This window comes from Phaethon aethereus, assembly GCF_964289735.1.
Source record: "Phaethon aethereus genome assembly, chromosome: 5".
NCBI classification, from domain to species: Eukaryota; Metazoa; Chordata; class Aves; order Phaethontiformes; family Phaethontidae; genus Phaethon; species Phaethon aethereus.
The window spans coordinates 28,393,658-28,416,561 of record NC_138579.1 but is presented as its reverse complement, the minus strand read 5'-3'; the positions used below and the strand labels follow the sequence as shown (position 1 = coordinate 28,416,561).

General features: G+C 39.1%; 1 protein-coding gene across 1 annotated transcript in view; it reads left to right on the top strand.

The window, feature by feature from the left end:
* Positions 1-22,904, top strand: part of MIPOL1 (mirror-image polydactyly 1) — a gene marked incomplete at its 3' end in the record, with an annotated part of 160,553 nt that overhangs the window by 92,311 nt on the left and 45,338 nt on the right. The window contains exon 9 of the mRNA XM_081999991.1: positions 20,696-20,790. Within this exon, the coding sequence (XP_081856117.1) occupies positions 20,696-20,790 (95 nt within the window). The remainder of the gene's footprint in view (positions 1-20,695; positions 20,791-22,904) is intronic.

Below are 22,904 nucleotides of genomic sequence, written 5' to 3'. Positions count from 1 at the left end.
ACAGGTGTGTTAAAGTTGCATTTCTGAATTGAGCTACTGAATTTGCACCAGGTCTTAATTTGCTTTGTTAGATGAGAGCTAGTAGTCTTGTCCCCTAGATCATTTCGGTAAAAAAGTGTTACGCGTATAGCAACGATACGGGGGTGACTCTGGCTGGTAAAGAGCGGCTCCTTCCACTTCGAATGAGCCAAGAACTTCTCAAGACGTGGTGTGTTTAATGGGCTCCTGTCAAAAGCTTGATAATGCATTGAACAGCGAGAGGTTGTCTGACTTTTGTCCTTCATTGTTTATAGTGAAACAGGGTAAAGATGTGTTCCCTGGAAATCCAGGGGTATGTTTATTTTTTTCCTTAATCAGTTGCTAATGATATCTACATTTTTAAGGTACATGTTTAGGAGATTAGGCTGACCTTGAGACAGGTTCCCTAGGATTGTTCTTCCCTTTCTTGTATGTAAAAATATTAAGTGTAAAGACATTACTTACCTTCTTAACAAAATGTTCTTCATAAAATTAAATTCCTTAAATGCATGTTGGCATAGGAGATTTTTGTAGTCAATATTCCTGATTTAATTTTTGTTCCTTGGTAGTGTTACTTATTTTCTTCCTGTGGAATAGTGACTGCAAAATGTGTATGTTACAGTTATGCTGTAGGAAAGATTATAAATGGTTAGTTTAAATCATTGTATTTTTTACAAACTTTCTGAAAGTTTTATTTTTTAAAAATAAGAAATTGGTTCAGTGCAGTAATAATGAAGTAGCATGATACTTTTATTATCGAATATACTTTGAATTTGTCAATCAGTATTTACTTACTGTGTTTTTTTACTGAGCTGTAAATTTTATTGTAGGTACCAGGAATTAGTTTCAGTGTTTGTAGCAACAAATATTTCAACCTAAATGCTAAATTAGGATAATGATGGTGATATTTGTAGTTACTAGGAAGCAATTATTCCTGACCATAGTTGTACAAAGTATAACATAAGGAAGGTTAGAAAACAATCTTTTAAAATAATATTTTTAGTATTTAATATTAAAAAATAAAGATTTTTTTAAGAGAAGGACAAGCAAAGGGGTTAGCTAGTAACTCAGTCAAAGGAGTGGTTACCTAGAGTTGAAAAACTATTGCTGATTACAGACGCTGAGCTAGCAGTTTATCTAGGAGAGATAGAAATTTTGTTTTATATAGAAGGGCTTATTTTCAGAGAAACTGGCAATTCAACTGCAGTCTGGTTGATGTAAAAAGTAAGCCTTCTTGTGGAATGTTATATATCTCCTAGATGCTGGATAAAGTTCTCAGAATTTTTCAGAATACCACAGTGCAGTAAATTAAAAAGAAATCTAAGTTTTATAATAAGTTGTATTTTAAATTTGTGTCACGCCATGAAGCCTCAGCGGACAGTCTGAGTATTAAATAATGCTGCTTTGACTGTAGAAGTATCATTTTCTCGAAGCCTGAAAAATTAATTAATCTTTGTGGGAAATAAGAAGTTCATTAATTCTTGCCAGCAGTGGCAACTCACTAAACTAGACCAGAAAGAAACCCCTTGCCCCTACTGAACTTACTGTGATAACTTCTATTGACTTCAGCGGGAGAAGCATTGGGCCCTGTGTAATTAAGTCCAGTGAACTGTAAATATTCCTATGACATAATTTTGACAGTTAGAGTTCATCTTTAATTATTTACATTTCATAAGTTATCACTAACTCTTTGCTAGAAGATGTTATTTGATACTTTGAAAAACCATGGCCTATTGATGGCATCTCCATTCAGCTTCTCTTAATACCTGCCTGCGAGCTGGTAAGAATTAGTACTTTCTCTCCCCTCAAGAGGTGCAACATAGCTGGATTTCCATCTTTGAGGAATGGTGAGACTTCAGTGTATCTTCACAGATCACGAAACAAGACGAGCTACCAAATTCACTGAAAAACAATCTCTTTTGGGGCTGAACCTGCAAAGTCCTTCATTTTGTGATTACACTCTTTTGCAGTCTTTGGTTGTAGTGTATGAGTTATTAGTTTTATTAACTCTGATACTTGAAGAAAATTTAGGCAATATCGTTTGTGGAAAACAGTTAAATTTTACCATCTGCCAGGATTCTGGGCAGAGGGCAAAGCGATATCGGTATAAATGAAACAGTGATAATTTCTAGTTTTTAATATAAAAATCAAAAGTCGGTCATATTGTGGAATACAGAAAAAACGTGATTTGAGGAAACAAATCTTGATTTCTTAATATTTAACTTTAACTTGTATTCTCAGAAGTTTTTCCTGCTGCTTTGACCTCTAGCAGTAGGAGTGGTGGATATTAAGATAGCAGTCCATTTCACCCCGAGGCTGTTGATAATTTAGTCATCCGAAACAGCTTCTTCTAAACAGTGTCTCTAGGATCTAGTTCCTCCCTCCAAGGGGAGTGGTCTTTTGTTAGATTATGTAAATCGAGAAACTCATTCATTACCACGGCATTGCTAATTCCTGCCTTAACCTGCAGAACCAGGAATCGCACGGCGCTCTTCCTGCGTACGGCAAACATGAGAAGCCGCTGTTCCTGCGTTTGCTTTAGTTTCTGGGGGGAATTGAATGAAAGCAGATTCAAATCAGCAGGGGATTTGTTTGTCAAATCTTGCAAATCAGGCTGCAGAAAATGGAGTTTTACAAGCCCCATTCGGCAGTCCAAGATACCGAACTCGCCTCAGTTTTCAATATAACGTTCATGCCGACTCTTTCAATCTTAATTTTGATTGATTACTTACCAGCAGAAGTTTATACTGAAATCTTTCCTTTGTCCTCTTTATCCCTTGCTCACCTTTTCATTCTTTCCGTGTCAATTATTAACACCGTGACGTTACTTGTTGCTGCAGTAACTTTGTTTCAATGCAGCTGTTGCCAGGTGAATTTTCTTGAGTGCTTGATTGTCACATTTACAAAGATTTTAAGAGATAGCAGAAAAGTTTTGTTTCAGGCAGCAGTCTTCAAGTTTAAATATTCTCAGGGAACTGGCCTGTGCTGTCTCTAGATGTTTTATTTGAAAACAAAATACGAAGTGAAACGCGCTGTGTGTTGGCTGCAGGTTACGTACAGTCGATTTTGTTAGCAAGGTAGATACCAAGACATTGAAATATATTGGATTAAATTCACTGTGACAGGTTTGCTGTGGCCCTGGTGCAGTAGAGGTTCACGAGGGGCTCAGCAGATGGAATGTGTCTGATTCATGTGTTAATTCAGGTCTTCCTGGATCTGTTTTTCAGCTGGGAAGTGTTGCTGTAATGAGATGGTGAGTCTGGTGAAGCTGTGTGTTACCAGGCTGTGACTGTGGCAAGATGTGAGACCAAAGTCCAGGTGCTTTCAGCTCTCTGACAGCACGCAAGTGGCCACGTAGTACACACCCCAGGGCGCTTTTCTGCTTTTAGAGTAGGTGCTGGTGGTTGACTCTGCAGAGGTGCACTTCCAGTTGTGACCTGGTCATCCCAACTGCAGGATTTAGGCAGCAGAGACCCTGCAGTTTGAAAGTTTCCTAGCTTATGTCTTGGCCGAGGTGAAACTGTTCGCTGTCATTTTCTTCTTCAGGGCTTCAAGTTCCTGCTTGCTTTGTGGTAGTTTCTGCCATGGAAACCCATGTAGAACACCAGCTCTGGAGAATTTCCTGATCCCTGTCCTGAATTTAGTTAGTATCTTTCCACATTGGATACAAACCTTTCTTCAGACCTCTTCCTAAGGCAGAAGAGCCCTGTACCGTCCATTTCTCAAATTAGTTCCTCGTTGGCACAGTCTAAACGTTAACTGTCCATTGGTAGACCAAAGCAGAGCGAGACCAAAACTAAACCAGTTTCCCCCTCTCCCCAACCCCGCCCCCCAACTTATTCATGGATGACAAACAAAAGGCAAAGAGCCAAGTTTTGTCTTCCAAGGAAAAACACAGTGTCTTCCGGCCTGAAAACACTGCAAGGGTAGAGAGAAGCAGCTGGAGAAATAAGGAAAGAATGGAAACTGAATGAAAAGCCATTGCTTTAAAACCATTCCTTCTCCTTCCTTTTTCCCGTCTATTTTAACATTCTTCCAAAAGTAGAAAGCTGACAACTAGGGTCAAGTTCTCAGTTTCTTTTATAGCGTGCTGTGGATTCCTGTTACTAGATGTGAGGATGTGTGTACAAGGATCCGTGTCGATTTTCTTGCTCTAATGATATGGTGTTTTTCTTTTGGATATGAAGTGGGGACAGAGAAGTACATTGGTTTACTTTATTTCGGAAAAAAAAAAAAAATGTATCCTGCAGTGTATCTTCCTTAAAACATAGCTGCCATGGGAATATGATACATTTTTACCTATCCCTAGTGTTGAAACTTTTAAGCTAGTTTATTTCTTTACATGTCCCTTAAAAATGTTGGTAGCTCCTATTAATTGCCCCAGTGCCTACTGATGAGCCCAGAACTGATTGTCCAGCTTCCCTACTTAAAGCTCAGAGAACAAGCTGCTTATGATGACCCAACAGAGACATAAGGGAGGTCTATGAAAGGGGGAGTATTCAACCAGCCTTAATCCTTGTTTTCAGTAAGGCAGTGTCTTTAAGTGCAGGCTAATTAGTGAATAGACATGGTTGTAGATTATTGTAGACATGTCTTTTGTTGGCTTGAGATGAACTGAGCAGCTAATAGAAATGGTTTAAAATCTCTGCTTTGCTTCTCTTTTAATGCACTTTAATAGGGTATGGAGATCAGAAAATATAAATCAAAGCAGGAGCAAAAGCAACTACAAACCATCCAACTACCTATGTTAATATTTTCCATTTAGATATTAGCAGTTACACTTGTGGCTCCCATTTGTGAAAGTCTGGCCACATGCTTCTAAAATAACTATTCATTTTATAACCTTTGACATATATCAATACTAGAAAAGCATGCATTTTTTCCCCGTTACAGTAATGTATTGTGCAAGCATTACTTTGCATTTAAATAGTGTATTAAAGTCATCAATCACAAAGTGATCGATCAAGATAAACATAGTTCTCCCATTTTAGCGCTAGGGAAACTGAATTCCAAGAAGTGAAGTGGATTTCCTTAAGAATTGATGGCATGCATGAGACTAGAACCTAACTCTAGAGGGACAGCCTCCGTTCTTTAATCATTTGTTTATAATATCTTATTACATATTGTATAATAAAATTTCCCAACAGGTAGGAATAACCATCTGCACATTCCAAAAAATAATTTATGGTAAAATTGAATGCAAGGAAAGGCATATGGGGAAGCTGAGTTAATGATGAATGACATCGTCATAGTCACCTGAAAGAGAAAGCATTCCTTAAAGATCAGCAAGACATTTGAAATACAGTAAGAGAGTTAAAAAAAAAAAATTGGGGGGGGGGGGTTCTGGTTGTATTTCCCCTATTATTTGCATATAGCTTGACTGTGATACAATGCAGATAGGCAGCCGACATCGCACCTTACTATTCTACTTATTTTCTAAACTTAACCATAAATTCTGGTGATATTCAATAACAGTGCATTGGTATTGAAGCTCATAAGCTTTTTGCTGCCTTTATCACCTGTATTATCAATAGGAGATAATTACTGCAAAGCAGCTGGCTGTTGGTTTTAGAGAGCATCAATTGTTCTCCTGTCCCAGCTGTTGGCTAATAAGGACAGTCAACACATCTGTTTCAACAGCTGGTAATTAACAAAAGCCTAATTGCTGCAACTCTTTTAACAACAAATCTATGAAAGAGTAGGGATGTGGAGGAATATTATTTACTCTGTGCTCTGCACTTTCTGTGACCAGTTTCTTTTTTCTTTTTCTTTTTCTACTTTGAACACCACTGCCTTTGTCTGACACATTGAATGGCAGGAGAACACAATATGGTAATCCAGAGCTTAAGTTTTTCAGATCTTTGTTGGTGTTTCTTATTGCAACATTTCTTTGCTAAGTTGCAAGATAAAATGGATCAAAAGCATTTTGTGGAGTTTCATACAACAGCTACAATCCGCAGCAGTATGTCTACGCAATGGGGCTGCCAACACAGCAGCCTCCAAAGGAAAGTAATGGGTTTCCCCATTTGTGTAGGAGTTTAATAGCCCTGCACTCCTTCCTGAAAAAGGTGTCATCACTCTGAAAGTGGCGGTTATCTGAAGAATTTTATTACTGCTGCTCAAGTACTTTGCAAATTTTGTTGCACAGATGGTGTTTTTTCCTTTCTCTGGTGAAACCTGCATATATTGGTCAGTTAAAAAGTAAATGACAGGTGGCACTTTGCACTGCACAAATATCTCACCATTTTATCATTACAGAATTGCAGGCGGTTCTGCACAATGCTTGTCTAAATATCTACTTTCATAGTACCAGTCAGCAAACACCAAGAAAAAAAAAGTCAAAGACTTTTCTCTTAATTAGACTTATTCTGTATATTATCTGTGTGTACAGCACACGTATAATTGGAATACTCAACACTAAATAGAGAGAATGCATGTATACAAATACAGGGAAATGTTAATCCCATTGAAGTCAACAGTGAACTTGTGTCGGCTTCAGTGGGTTAGGATTTTCCTTGCAAAACCGAATTTTCTTAAAAGCTGGAGATAAATTTGGCATTCATTATGCTACCCATGAAATTAAAGTGTTAAAGTATTAACGGAACTTTTGCCTGAAGTATTATGCAAGTTAGGCATGTATTGCAGATTTTGTGAATGACTGAGTCAATAAAAATTTCTAAGAAATAGCATTTAAAGTGGTATTTTGAAGTGGTAAACTGATGATAAAAATATTGTGATTCTTTGCTAAAAGTTAGTCAAGATCACTTGATTAAACTTGTCTCACTAACATTTCAGTTGACAAATATTTCTGTACACGGAGTTCTTAATTGTCTGCTGGGTATGTTGAAAGGTATATAAGAAATTCTACCCAAGTGCTTGCTATTGACAGAACACAGATTGCATAATTAAAATATTCTGGCAAGACAAGTTTAGTTCAACAGGTGTTCAAGTGAAGAAATATATAATAGGTGCAGTGAAAAAGTACAAGATACGCTTTGAACAAATAAAACCAAAAGCACTGGCTAAAATTCTAACTGTAAGATATTAACCTAGAAAAGTGTTTACTGACTGGGTTTATCAGGATGTGATTTTTGTACACAACAATCTTTGGTGATTGAAGTGGTTTCTTTTGTCTTGCACAAATAAGAGGAAAGAAATACACCCTCTGCATTAGATTATACGGCGGAAAATTGCTAGAGTTGACAAAAGTCTTTATCTTTTCAGTGTGTTATTTTGTTTCATTTTGCAAGTTAGGATCTTAAAGAAAGTGACTGTGGGTAACGTATCACTCTTCTCATTCACTTCCCTTCCTCTTCCTTCTTCCGACGATTACAAGAATTACCAGATATACAGCAACTACCTCTTTTTCCAGTTAAAAGTGAGTTGCACCAGAAGTTTAGATGTGTTCTGCACCTATGCACCAAAATTTAGGTAGGAAGTGAAAAGAATGCTTTTGCTCACAGCAAAGATCTAACAAAATCTAATTGAATAGATATGCAGTAGGGGGAAATACGATTACCTCATGCAAAATTTAGTAACTAGATTTTTATCAGGAAGGACCAGAAATCTTTAGTATCAGAACATACTTTTGCGTTCTGAGTGAAGGTAACTCACTTATATCAACAGAGCTCTTCTAACACTGTAGCATCCACAGCAATCCATGGAGGTATCCCCTGCTGATCCAAGAGGAAGGTGCCGTGTATTGAATCTTTTCCTGTACTTTTTCCATCAGACAGATGAGTTCCTATAAAGACTTAAATGTATATTTTCCAAAACACCTCTATTCACTTTTCTTACTTTAATTTTAAATCCTTAGTCTGAGTTCTACTTGGGTTGAAAACATTGCAGTAAGACTGTGGAGAAAGCAAGATTCAGGGAGTTGTTCTGGTCAAAATCAGCACCAGCTATTCAGACTCTGTATGATTGATACCTTTTACACATCTAGAATTGCACAGGTTGAGAGTGAAGCTGTTCTAAATTATCCTTCTCATCACAGGAGACATGATGGTAGCTTGTTTACAGTGTCTCAGAAATTCATGGTCACTCCAGTTGTACAAGTGGCTCAAAGTAGTGAAACCTGCAGCCAGCCTCAGGAGCAGGCATGCAGCTTTGTCTTTTTTCCCAAAAGTGCTAGGCACAACATTAATCCAGCTAGATAAAGAGCCCAAATTGTCTTGCTACGTTGTGTGATGAGAACTTCAGGTACCAAAGGAGAAGTACTAACAGACTTGCCAGTTTCAAAGTTGGTTTGAGAATGTCTTGGTAGTTAACATCTGGACATGTCAGTGTAGGGTATACACTCATGGATTCTTTCTTACTCCTAATTTACCTGCTAACAGATACATTTATTCAATGATTTATTCTTTTCTTAAGTGTAACAGTTGCTATTGAATTCAGCACTTTGATTCTGAGTTTCTGTGTGTACAAAAATATCACATAAATTTGAGTGTGTATACCTGCTAGTAATTCATTTTCCATAAGGTGAAGACCACAAGGTGAAGAACTAAATATTAACTCAAGCTCTTCTCTGCTTTTCCTTCCAAATCCTGGAAGAATTATGAACCAAACCAGTCCCACTGAAGTAATTAGGGCAATTTATTTTTATAATCCTGTACAGACTCATGGCTTTTATGAAAGATTTGTAGTTTAATTTTGATAGTGGGATTAGACACTGCTGCCTTCTGCAGAAGTACCGTCTGTCAAGAGGTAACAGTTGTTCTGTCTCTTTGCATGAAAGGTTATCATTTGGAGTATATTATCACATCGCACCAGTGTTAAGCTTTGGAGCGTAAATTGTTAACTCTGTTTTTGCTCAAGTTACTGCCTTGTATGCTTTTTTCCTGCCCCTTTTATGAAGCATGAATGATTTCAATGTACACGTTTTCTTACAGAAAAGAGACTTGTGAAATGTTGCAGTCTCTCAGTTGGATTAAGTGTCTCAGTTGGATTGGTGTCACGCTGAAATCAGGACTAAGGTTCCATAATAAGTGAATCATAGAATTGTAGAATCACAGAATGGTTTGGGTTGGAAGGGACCTTTAAAGGTCATCTAGTCCAACCCCCCTGCAATAAGCAGGGACATCTTCAACTAGATCAGGTTGCTCAGAGCCCTGTCCAACCTGACCTTGAACACTTCCAGGGAGGGGGCATCTGCCACCTCTCTGGCCAACCTCTTCCTGTGTTTCACCACCCTCATTGTGAAAAATTTCTTCCTTAGATCTAGTCTAAATCTATCCTCTTTTAGTTTAAAATCATTGTTCCTTGTCCTATCACAACAGGCCCTGATAAAATGTCTGTCCCCATCTATACCTTATAAGCCCCCTTTAAGGACTGGAAGTCTGCAAAAAGATCTCCCCAGAGCCTTTTCTTCTCCAGGCAGAATAACTGCAACTCTCTCAGCCTGTCCTCATAGGAGAGGTGTTCCACCCTTCTGATCATTTTTGTGGCTTCTCTGGCCATGCTCCAACAGGTCCATGTCTTTCTTGTGCTGAGGGCTCCAGAGCTGGACACAGTACTGCAGGTGGGGTCTCACCAGAGTGGAGTAGAGGGGCAGGATCCCCTCTCTCGCCCTGCTGGCCCTGCTTCTTTTGATGCAGGATACAGTTGGCCGCCTGGGCTCCGAGCGCACATTGCCAGCTCATGTCCAGCTTTTCATCCACCAGGACCACTAAGGCCTTCTGAGAAGGGTCAGGAATGTCTCATAACAAAGAAGTGAAAGTGTAGCCAAGTCCAAACGGCAGTGGAAGGGCATGGTCAATGGCTGGTCAAAAGTCAAAGCCAAGGGCTTTATTATAAAGAGGCGTCTGCAATAGAGGTTGGGTAGTGAAGTAAGGTTAGAAAGATTTACCCAAGCAAGAATTACTCCTGCATCCTTCGACTGGAGCTGTGGGTGACACCCATTGAACAGTCAAGAGTGCCTGACCAGCCTGCTGGGAGTGAGAGAAGCAAATTGTCAGTCAAACTCATTGTCAGGTTTATCAATCTTGGTCAAGTTTATTAAGCCCTTATTAGTTGACAAGACCAATTATCTGTACCTACTCTAGCAATTAAAATAGGATCAAGGCATGGGCTTGCACAATGACATGCAATCATCTATGCTTTTTGTTAGAAAGCTCCCTGGCACAGTTTTAACCCACTTTCCTGGACAATGCCTTTGGACAATACTGTGTACCAGGGCCTATTCCCCTTAGACAATCTGGTGTTAGCAGCCCTTCCTTTTAGGGGTGGACGGAAGAGAGCTTTTGACATGGTAACACAAGGCAGGTCATGCCAGTAGGAGCATGGTTTCCAGCCAGTTGTTTTTAGCAATATAGGTGTGACTGCTGTGGTCAGTTGGGGGTCTGTTAGCGGAGTCTCAAAATGTGCCAGACAGAGAGCCCTGAAAGTGCACACAGTTTCTGGCTGCAGCACAGATAAAACATGTCTGGCTGTAACACAAACTTTCTTCTGTTCCTCTGCCAGTTCAGTTCCGCCCTGAACTGGATAGGACACTTTTTGGGCTGAGGGGAACGTTGTTTTTAATTGAATAGGGTCTTTGTTACCGCAAAGCTTCTGAGACAACATTACAACACTACCTTTGGATCCTGTGCTGATGACTTGCTGTTTGTAGCAGATACTGACTTGATATCATAAGTGGCCAAAGTCATTTGTGTGGACAACAGGTTTATCATGGGTGCTGACGTCTGAAGCTTTCCCAGAGTAATCTGCCAGTAGGTCTCGGACACCACCTGGAAGGCTTCTTCAGCTCACTCCAGCCTACACGGTCATTTCCTTCTTGATTTCCCCTAAGGAGATTGCCAGTAAAGTTTGTTATAAAGTCTAATAGTTTTCATGGAGCGTGTGAAGCAAGTCATGTCTCTCAGAGTTGAGATGCCTGTTATTAAAGTAGATCAGAGAGGGTTTTTCTTCTTTGCTTTAAGCCTATATTTGATAACCTGGCCTGTCTTAGAAGGGATGTGTCTGTTTTCTAGTCCAGTTACCTATGCAGCCGTGAAGGGGGACTTAAGAAGGCTTCCTCAGATAAACAGTAAACACCATGCCCAAAACAACGTACTTTATTTGCCCTTCACATAAGACAAGTTTCTCTGTATTGCTGATGTCTTTCCATTATTTATTTGAAATTGCATTTTTCCAAATGATTTTTAGATCAGAAACAAAGTGTGTGATGGCACAAAGGGCAAACCTGAATTAGAGAACATGGAGAAATGTGCCCTTTCCACATGCCCACAGCTGTAAGCAGTCTTTAATCTGAGATGTAAAGGAATTAACTAACTTCTTTTATTTTCCTATAGATTCTAAAGCCATAGCTACTATACAAAAATAACTGTTGTGAATGGCTTTTTGCTTCTCTATTAAAATGAAGTCTTCTTGATTCTTTTCTTTTTATTTTCTTTTCACAGTGTGCATCATGGTTTAGTAGTAAGACAAGTATCTATCTATCTGTATATGGAGACCTAACTACTTGCTGTTTTAAAGCACCTCCAGCTTGTGTTCTTAATAAAATCCCTCCTACTAAAAGGTCAGCATCTCTGCACATGACATTATTTAAGTGCAAAGACCAGTCCAGCTATGCATGTGTATTTTGGAGCTGTCATCCTCAAAAGCTTTCAGGAGTCTTTTTATTGTCGCTAAGGTTATATCTTGCCTGAAATAAGCTTTGTGATATCCTTAGGTAGTTATCCATATGCATATAGTAGGTATGTATGATGGTATCTCTGGGTTTTTTAGCTACGTACTCAAACAAATGGAAACCATAAATGAAATCTTGACCCTGGGAAGTCAATTACAGTTTTGTGTCAACCTCACAGGGGCAGAATTTCAAATTAATCTTCCTCATCCTATGAATCATTCTTTACAATAAAATGGTTCCATGTATTAGTCTCACACACTCATTGCATGCCTTGGAGTGTCCTTTGAATAGCTAATTTTCCCTGCAGTTTCAATATTCCATATACTGCTTGGAAGAAGTATAGGGTATTACAAATTAATACTGCAGATGATGTAAGCTTTGTATCGATGTGGTAGCTAAGGTTAGTTGAGCAAATTCTCAATTCTCACTCAAAAATATCATGAGCATTTCATATAGACACTTTCTTGCATAATGTGATAATGGACTGAATCTGCCTGTAATATCTGCTCGTTTGGGCACATCATGAGGTGAAGGAGCAAACTGCTTGTCAAATACTGCTAGTACAGTGCGCTTCCCAAGTGTAATGTGACCATGCAGTACAAGAATGGGGCATTCACATCTCAGGCATAATGGTTCAACTGGTATTGCTTTAAGATAATTAGTAGATAATTAAGTTTGCTCTTATTGTAATAAAATGAACCAGAAATGTACCTAGTCTGGGCAAAAATGGTATTGAATCCTTTAATTTTCTTTGACAGAGCCATGAAAAGCTATTTGGTAATTATTTTTTTTCCCTGATTGCACAATATGCATAATATTTGTTGTGGCCTGTTGCTGTTATCCCAGTCACAACAGGACCTCTCAGAAATTAATGTCCATACAAGCAATATTCATATGGTATGATCATGTTTTCTTACTGGGGAATTTCTTGTTGTGATGAAGACAGGAGCCTGGACCTCAGATAGTGACATCTTCTACAAGTCTTCTGAAAAGCTCCCTAAAAATATTAAATTAGGGATAGGATGAAGACTGGGTTGGGGAAGGTGGCATTAGGTAAACTTGCAGCATAACACTTCCTGAAAATGACAATTCCATTTTGGAATAAAAGGGAGATGACAGGGTTACTATTTTTAATTCTAATAAGAGAAAACATTAAGACATTCTTTGTAAAGTAACTGAAAAAGATGCATCTATACATGCTAAAAAGCCAGTGTTGATGCACTCGCATTGTGTATGTGAAAACACTTATAATCAGCTCCCTGATCCAAGTTGGCAACCCTCAAACATTTTGGTGGCTGGGCTGTGGAGTTAGACTCCTTGACCATGATCTGGAATCTGCTTTTCACATACTTAGCGATTTAATAAAAGATTATTTGTGCCAGTCACAGAGAGAGGACATAGACCAATGGAAGTCACCAGAAACACGGGTAATTCACGTGAATTTAGAGCAGGGTATTCTTGCTGGTGCGAGTCTGCTGTGTCCTGAGTGAGTTAATGTGGGAGACTGGGACTCAACATTACGTTCCTGCATCCAAAATGAGTAACCTAACCACATGGCAGGGGAGGAGTTCTCTCTTCCATCAGAAATTTTGCCTGTCATGGTTTAACCCGAGCAGGCAACTGAGCACCACAGAGCCACTTGCTCACTCCCTGCCCACCCCATCGGTGGGGTGGGGAAGAGAATTGAAGAAAAAAAAAAGGTAAATCTCATGGGTTGAGACAAAGACAGTTTAATAGGACAGCAAAGGATGAGAAAATAGTAATAACACCACCATTAATAGTAAAAGAATATACAAAATAAGTGATGCACAATACAATTTCTCACCACCCGATGGATGCCCAGCTGGTTCCTGAGGCGCTGTCACCCCTGCTCCACCAAATCCCCCAAATTTATATACTGAGCATGATGTTTTATGGTATGGAATATCCTTTTGTCCAGTTTGGGTCAGCTGTCTTGGCTATGCTCCCTCCTAGCTTCTTGTGCACCTCCCCCCTGGCAGAGCATCGGAAACTGAAAAGTCCTTGACTTAGTGTAAACACTACTTAGCAACAACTAAAACGTCAGTGTGTTATCAAGGTTATTCTCATATGAAATCCAAAACACAGCACTATACCAGCTATTAGGAAAAAAATTAATTCTGTGCCAGCTGAAACCAGGACACTGACATTCCTCAGAAATATTTCCATCTAAACCAATGCATCCTGACACAGCATTATTCCAGTGAAACAATGTCTTTTATTTAAAAAAAAAAAAAGTTTCATTAACTGATATTTATTCTGACCTACAATAGTATTAGATTGTAGAGTAAAATCTTATTATGGTTAATTGTTTGATCCTGATGCAAACTTATAAAGGTCATGTTTGCTGTTGAGATCCCATTCCTTTCTGCCCGGAAGGAATGTCAACCTGGGTGTGGTTGTGGGGGTGTGTTGGGGGAAGATGTAGCTTAAAGGCTGTTAGAGTTCCCACCACTGCCGCTGTTACCCTGATATTCACACACACAAACACCCCTCAGCTGGTTCTTCAGGGTAGTTTTCTAGCTGTACTGATCCTCCACAGCAGCACAGATCCATTAGGGATCAGTAATACAGTTGCTTGACTTACACAAGGTTAAGTTTAGTAAAAACTATTTCCATTAGAAAATGATGTGTTGAGAAACAACGTTTCATTAATTTCTAATGAAAACTGAATTAGTATTCCAATCTTTTCAAACTCAGGTTTATCCCCCAGAAGTGTTATATGGTGACTACTTGAAACTACATTTCAAACTTCAAAAATTCAACCTGAAGTTTTACTTTTACATTTTAAATTTGGATTTATGATTGTTAATTACGTATTTCATGATGTATCAATAATTTATAACATTTACTATAGTCCAGTTCTAATTTTCACTTTTCATTTTTAGAATCATCAAGGGCAGCTGGTACTTAAATGCAAGTTGGAACATTTTATCTAATTTTCTAGGTCAACGTGTCCCCTGTTTGTATTGTAATGAAACTGTTTGACACATTAGCACTGTGATTTAAAAAACAAGGACATCACTTAGTGTGTTATTAGACTGCTAGGCATTTTCAGTTCCCTCATGTTAGATGGAGTCTTTTTCTTGACCCTGAAAACCTCTGATCCCCTAAGTAATAAGACACGTGCTTATATTCTTTTCTAGATCAAAGTGTCACCTGCTTCTGTTGTTGGTGGAACACTTTGATATGTTGACACTTCGATACAGAAAATAAGATGAGCTGTTGTAATCTGCGCTAAGTAGCAGCTGCTAATGTAAAAATAACAGAATGGTTAGAAGTTAGATGTCATAATGTGTCACAACGTGACCTGCTCTATCATGCGGTACATACTTCTCTTACTGACATGATGTGTAAAATGCAAAAGCATTAAAAATAGTGTAATATAAAAAGATCTCTTCAATGGTTTTAAAACATTTTTCCAGATTTTTTTTTTCTTGTTTATTCATTCTAATTCAGAATGAAAGAAACCTTTGTTCCTCCTCCCAGTCTCTTGCTGCCCTGAGAAGACACCTGACCTCTTACTGTCCAGCTAGCCTGCTAATATCAGCAGAAACATACTTCTTCCCCATGAGAAATAGGGGCAATTCTCAGTTGTCCATTTGTGGCTAGATTCCATTTCAGACTCCAGATGACATAGGATCAAAGGAGCAGAAATTCATCTTATTGCCATCTTTCCCCATTACACAGCTCTACCAAGTGTAAATGATTGAGTCCAGAGATTGCAGAAATGACCTTCAAGACACTCCAGATTTCTCATCCAGCCTCCTTCTAATCCATAGGAATATCCTGGATCAATAGAAAGCAAGCTGTTGGTAGCAACTATTGCTGAGTTAAGGAATACCTGTGCGTTAACAGCTATCTCAAATATGCTTTGGGTGGGAAGGATGTCAGTTCTAATTGTTAATTTCTTCAGTAAGAACAAAATAAGGATAACTCTTCTACTAGAAGAGTCCTTATTAAGAAAGCAAGTTATGTCTTAGAAAACAAGAGATATAGCGACAAACTAAAATTGCCAGAGGTTAAGCTAAATTGGCTCTTGGAAAGGGAATTAAAACAAACAATAGTGTAACGACTGAAATGAGAACAAGGAAAGAGGAAATGTGCCACCGCTCTGAGAATGGTATGGAGATCAATGATAATCCGGATTAGGTCCAAAAGTGTGTGGTTTTGGTTTTTTTCTCTCAGCATTGGGCAATGATGATGTCAACTATGAGGACAGGGCTTAAGAAAAGTGAATGTATGGAAATGGAGTACGTCATATCTGTTTAATAGATTATTGTGCTCGGATTGAGATAAGGGATGGTTTTCATCCTCAGTTCTGAAAGAGCTGGTATCTGAAATTGCAGGAATGATAGTAAAGTTCTTTAATAAAACATATGAGGATGTGTTCGGTGTAATATGAGGGAATTAGCAGAGGCAGCATCTATATTTAGAAGGGCAAAAAACGTAATTCTGACAATTGTAGACCAGTTAGTCTTTATTGTGAGGCTTCAAAGTAAATTTGGAAAGAAAATGTGTGTAAAGCTTGGCTCCATCAACAGTGGATTGAAATACAACTTTCACCTAAGCAAGATCACGCAAGAATTCTTCGTTGGTATGATAACTGGTTAGGCAAGGAAATTTGTTAAATATAAGCTGACACATAAACTTATATGTGGTGCCATATGGAAAATTATTAATTACAGTGGAGAATGTGTATATTGTTATTTTACAAGCAGGCACAGGCTTAATGTAGGAAATTGCTGCTTCCTGTTAACTGGGTTCACCTCGCATCTCTTGTTTGGAAGGATGGGCACGTTGGGCTCATGCCTGTCTGCAAAATGTCATGTACCCATGAAGGAGATGAGGGATTAGTCAAAGGCAATAAGGAACTTGTTAGCAGGAAGGCAACAGCAAACAGCTTTGAAAGGAGAAATTAAGGTCGAAGGATTTCACTAGTGGAATTTCTCTCCACTTTCTCACCAATTGGTACTGAACCAGTTTTCTTCAATGCTGTCATCGAGATCCTTTGGCATGAAGAGCAGCAGTGTACTGAAGAAATCACTTGATGATGCCGAGCTGGGAGATGTTATTAATACAAAGTGGAGATATTATTAAGACAAAGTGAGTTCAAGCTGTCTTGCAGAAAGATTGGAATGGCCTCAAGTGGTGGAAAAATAAAAGCAGTGGGGTGGAATTCAATGGTATCAAGTGTAAGGTATCATCATTTAAGGATGAATAAGAATTTCCACTGTTAGCTGGGTAATACCTGTGGGCAGGAGAACAGACAGGTATCTGAGGGTGACTGAACAAAAGGCACACAAGAATGTGTCAGGTAAGATGTTTCCACTGAAGTTAGGACATACTGCTAGCGGAGTACTGATGAGAGATGGGTTTGAATTGATCAGGAGAATGGATAGCCTGCTTACTGAGAGGTAACAGAAAAGGTTGGTTGTTTAGCCTATGTACAGAAGGAAAAATATATACATGAGAAAAAAAATCAATAAAAAGACAAAGCTATGAAGCTTTATTACTCAAGTTCATTGAAATGTCTTTTTCTTTCTGTTGGGTGTTGAAAAGCATTATAAAAGCCATCTCTCACCCACAGGGAACCTGACAGCATAGGATGCACTGTGTTCTTACCTCTTTCGATTTAGATTAGGGTTGAGGGTGTTTATGTTTGCCCTAGAAGAATTAGGAAAAGATAAAAACTAGTTTTACCCTCTGTTTTTACCCTCTGTTTTACACTTTGTTTAAGTGTTGTATTTTTCCAGCCTTTGCATTAAGAAAATGCATAGCATTGTTCATTTAAGTATTTTGAAACAAAAGCAACAGCAAAAGGATCAGTAATGAGATTTTCTTAGTGAAGGTCTGGCTATTTTAAGTTTTATATGTAGCAATTAGCTTTTAGATTTAATTAGAAAACTTAAGTTTTCAACAAGTAACTGTTTGCTAAAATGCAAAATGGGAAAAGTGTAGAAACAAGAATTCTCTTTTGCAGGAAAGTGAGGTGGGGACAGGGAAAGGAGAAGGATCTATCCATTTTAAACCAAATATGAAAGTGTAGGAACTTGTGGGAAAATCAAAATTGTGAGAAAGAGATCATATGCCAGTGATGAGAATACTGTTTCAGGGTTAAACAGGAACTTCACTGAGGGTGACCCATATACCAAAGTGGTGACTGACCTCACCTCTAAATAGACCTTTTTAGGGAAAACCTCCACCAGAGGAACCTGAGTGTAATTCTTTTTCTTCTTGCTGCTCCTTCTTTACCCTACCTTCCAAAAAAATTTAATCAAAACTGATCCATTTCTGTGAGGAGTTCTAATTTCCACAGCTTGACTTTTTCCAAAGGAATAATATTTTGTTAAAAAGTTCCCAAGCAGCTATTGTTATTACTAGAGGTGAGCTCATGTAGGATTTTTGCCATGTGCGCTATGGATGGATTTCAATATACATTATAGGAGTCTTCCAAATGTTTTATAGTAGTGCAGGCACCATTATTTTAGTTAGCAATTTAACTTTGTGATGGGCACTGTTTTGCTTTCCTTCTTCTAGTGAAGGAAGGCATGTCTCTTTTGGGAGGATATTTGAGTCATTTATTTGTGTTTACCACTCTTCAGGCCTGTGAATGATGGGTTGTGTTGTCGCATGGCTGCATGCTGTGCACAGAAACTCCTGTGCTCGAATTTTTGTTGGTCTCATGCAGCTCCCTAGTATCAAGCCCACTACATGCTACTGAGGAGGTTAGTAAATGTCTACTTCTCTTCCCTTCTGTTTTTGTAGCTGTTGTTTGGTTTTTTTTAATCCAAAGCACCTGATTCTGCTGTTATTTTTACTGGTGCAAACCCCAGTCAATCAGTGCAGTTTTCTCTGCTGAAAAACTAACATAAATAAGAGTCTTCAGACTCTAGTGCCTTCTGACTTTTGTCCTGAAAAGCAAGTGGAACATAAGGTGTATTTTTTATGATAGTTCTCCAAAGAGACTAGCCGTTAATCTCTCCGTGAGTAGGTGTGTCAGCTGCAAACATTTCCTTCCAGTCTACCATTTCAATCACACTTCACAGTACACTGAAAATTGGCAAGGATGTTAATTATTGGCCTCTAGAACAAACCACCTACTTTGATTCAAGCGTGTTTTCCAATTTTTAAGAATGTTGTTTCACCTACAGAACAGTATAATTACAGAAAATAGCTTGGTTTGGCTAACATCCTTGTGTTCTGTGAGTTCTGCTTGCAAGGCAGCAAGCAGGAGTGGGCAAGAGGCTCACCTGCAGAGGATTTTAACCTCTTGCTGACAGGAGTTAGGGCTTGCCAGCATCCAGTACATTGTTTTCAGCATCAGAAGCTCTAAACCACTGTCACTCAGAGGTTAAACATTAACGCTTTCTGCTATTAAAGCTGAAGGAGCACTCCATATAGTAAGACAGTTTGTTTTTATTCTCCAGGGAACTTCCTCTTAAAATTTTTTGAATGTCTGTTACAGGAGCGATTACAGCGGTGGGTCCTGTACCCCGCTAATGCAAAACCCTGGGTGCAACGCGACACACTGAGCAGCACGGCGCGGAGGCTGGTTGCGTAGCTGTATTTGTGCGCTGCAGTGTTTAATAAAATTTGCCAGGAGTCAGCCGTGTATCCAGGACATGATTAATCAGCCAGCAGAATAAATTGCCCGTAGATGACTGGGAGGTGACAGCAAACAGTAGAACACCTGCCTTGAAGACTTACAGTCTTAACAGATAAACAGGAAACAGAAGCAAGTGGGAGCCCTGTTTCAGGAGAGAGACTCTGAGGCGTACAGAGTTGTTCATGATTATACAGCAAGTCTGGCAGAGCTAGAGGCTGAACTGTGCATTTCCCTTCATGTGTTCATCGTTCATGTAACAGGTCTTTAATTTACCAAGAAACTTTTCCATAACACTGTCCTGAAGAGTTGGCAGAATCCGTAGTCAGTGTTTCTCACACATGTGCCTCTTGGTTTGGCGCTCTACAATTTGTTACAATTAATAACTTACACCATGAATTAAAAACATTGGAAAGCAGCCCAATGCTCAGGCTCACGTGTCAAAGAATTGCAGTGCAAGCCCGGTCTTATTTGTTGTTGCAATAATTAATCATCTGCTGATTTTGAGATAATTTATATGGTACCTGGGCCCTCAAGGGGGTCCTGCAGTGCTATTGAAACTGGACATTTTCAAATTAATGATGATTAAGGTATAGAGCAGTATTAAATATACATGCATACTCATTTCTCCTACCTCCTCTTTAACCATAAGGCTGTGTCAGGACTGGCTACCTTCCTGACCTTACCAGCCACATGCCGCAATTTCCATAATGGCCGTGAGTCACAAGCCCTTCGCAGCGCGGTGTGAATAAACAACAGGAGGGGGAACATCCGGGAGGGTTCACAGGCGGGAGATGACAGTGGTTTCTCAGGGGTTCCCTCGCTCCGCTCTAAACCAGATCCTGGATGAGAATGCACCCAGATCCCCGGGCGAGCCGGCAGTGCCAGTCTCAGCAGCCCTGGCTGGCTCATCGCCCGCCGCCGCTCAGGGCGCGGGTTATCCGGCAGCTCTGCCGCCGGTAACGTCCGTCCGTGGCTCCCGGCACAGGCTCGCCGTTGGAGAGCCATGCCCAGAGCAAGAGTTGCGCGTCGGCAGTTCGTGGCTGAGTGCCTTGCGTCACTCTCTATACGTTGGTCAACAGTTTTGCACTGTAGCAATATTATATCAATTTGAAATATGTTTGCTGAGAAGCACTTGGCTGGACTGAAGAGGTCTAACCGTAGCCATTCAAAAAGTTTACCATATACACGCGGGTAGCCATTCCAAACGTCTTACTGGGGGAAAAAAACTAGAAAAAATTGTAATGCTAGAAGAAGAAGGGGTTTTCATAAGAATTAAATAGGCAGCATTACAAAACAGTGTAACTTTAGATACATAATTATAATAAAACATGACTGAAATGAATGCATAAAATGTTGTTATGTTTTCAAAGCAATACGGATATTCTGAATGAATTGTTTATCATTTGTTTGTTGTTTTGCAGGCAGACTTGATAGCCTTGCAGCAAGAAAAAGAGGCTGCTCTTCAACAGTGCAAAAAATTAGAAGAAGAAATCCAGACATTGCGTGTTTATTACAGGTAAAATAATTAATATGAGTATAAATCAGTGACTCATAGGGGAAATTTTCTGTACTGTGTCTGACTGTGAGTGAGGAAATGGCCTTATCAAATAGGTATTTGTTGGAAATGTGAATACATCAATGAATCAAGGCCTGCATTTCTGCTTTACGGCTCACCAACCATCTCTTTGAAATAGAAGTCCTGTTCTTGTAGCCTATATTTTCTATTAGTTTCTTCTAAGGGGAGGGAAAGGTTGCTGGCAGTTGATTCTCATATAAACGAAAAAGCTGTGTTATAGCAATGCATTCACTTAAAAACACAAGGACAAAAGAACCAGCGGACATAAGTGCTTGTTTCTCCCCTGGTTGTTTGCACATACCTAACTTAATCAACATAGATTTTAAAATAATAAAATCTGTAATTCTAAAAGAGTGTTTTCTTTTCAACCCCAACATAATATGTATGTTTTAATTCCTTATGTTCTGTAGCAGTACGTAAAATGAGAGAAATAGCCATTCTCTCATTAATTTAGGTGGGCTGCACTGCACATTTGCATGGATCAGTGGGTTTTAGTCCCTAAGGAGAAGCTCTGTGTGGTCCAGTGAAGGAGTTAGGTTGTTTTATGGAGTGATGTTGGGTTACAGCTCTCATTTCATCCTGACCTCCTGTGTGAGAGGGGATACAGAGCTGCCAGCAGGTTAAAGGCAGGAGAATTGGCATCAGCACAGCAGAAAATTGTGAATCTGAAGGCTGAATGTCTGTGATGAGGGATGTGGGCTGCAGAGGTAAATAATAAATGTAGTGTGAATGTTATGTTCATTGGAAATAAAGAGGACTAGTTAGTTATGACTAAAAAGTATTTGCAGTAGCAGAACTGTGTGTTTTCAGTGTTTCAGCATTTACAAGTGAAAAATACTTAGGTTTCTAGAGGTTTTTAGAGTTTCCCCTTCTCATTAAGTTTATTAAAACCTTGGAGGGAAGTTTCAAAACTAACTTTTGTTCCTGAATCTCATAGGCATTTATTTAAAGCCTGTTAATAGTGAATAGAAACCCCAAGCAATTTGTGACTATTGCTTTTAATGAATATGGTCAGCATTTAGTGTGTGCACAAATTATGGTATGATTTACCAAGCTAGAAATAATTTATTATAGTGCCCTTATTACTTGCTTAAATAGGGTTTGTAGAATAATTTAAAAACAGAAATGCAATTTTTGTATTGATATTTCAGAAATTAAGAGTTTGCTTGTGTTGTTCTCTGTGCACTGCAGAAGGCTTTTCACTGACTTGTTTTTGAGACAGTGTGTCAAGTTTGCACTAACATATAGTATGTTAAAAATGTAGTAGACAGTGGCCTCAGTTTACTAATGTTAATGCTTTAAATCTCAGAAATGTTAACAATAATGACTTGCAGAGGTCACCATTAGAATGTACCATGTTATTCACTTATGGCCCCTGATTTGAACAGGCAGAATGTCATTGTAAGTTTGAGGATGGTATTTCGCAACATTTAGTCCTAAGGTGTGGAAATATTCATCTAAATATCCCCTGGGCCAAGAACTATTGTATCACTACTAAGTTACATAGGAGTTCAGAACATCAAAAAAGATTTTATCTCCTACCTCATTGTTCTTAGAGGATTTTTTTTTGTAATGCGTTCTGAAGTGGACACACAGAGGCACAGATTGACTGAGGTTGGCAGGGACCTCTGGACGTCATCTTCTCCAACCCCCCTGCTCAAGCAGAGACACCTAGCGCAGTTGCCCAGGACCACATCCAGATAGGTTTTGATTATATCCATGGATGGAGACTCCACAACCTCTCTGTATAGAGACATTGTCCAAGCACACAGGGACACAGCTGGGAAAGTTAAAGGCTACCTGGAATTGTTGCCTTTTACACCCCTCACCGAGTTCAAGAAGGGCTCCTGTAAGTGCATAAGTAGCATTGTTTGAGGTCTCATGCCTGTCTTTTGCCTTGGTTAGAAATTAATTGCATCATTATGAGGATTCTTACGAACATCTTGACATTTCGGTTACAGTTTCCCATATATTACATGAACATCTGCAGCCTCTGTCATGCAATAGTGTGGCAGTGCTTTAAACACGTGTCAAATGAGGTAGAAAAGAATATA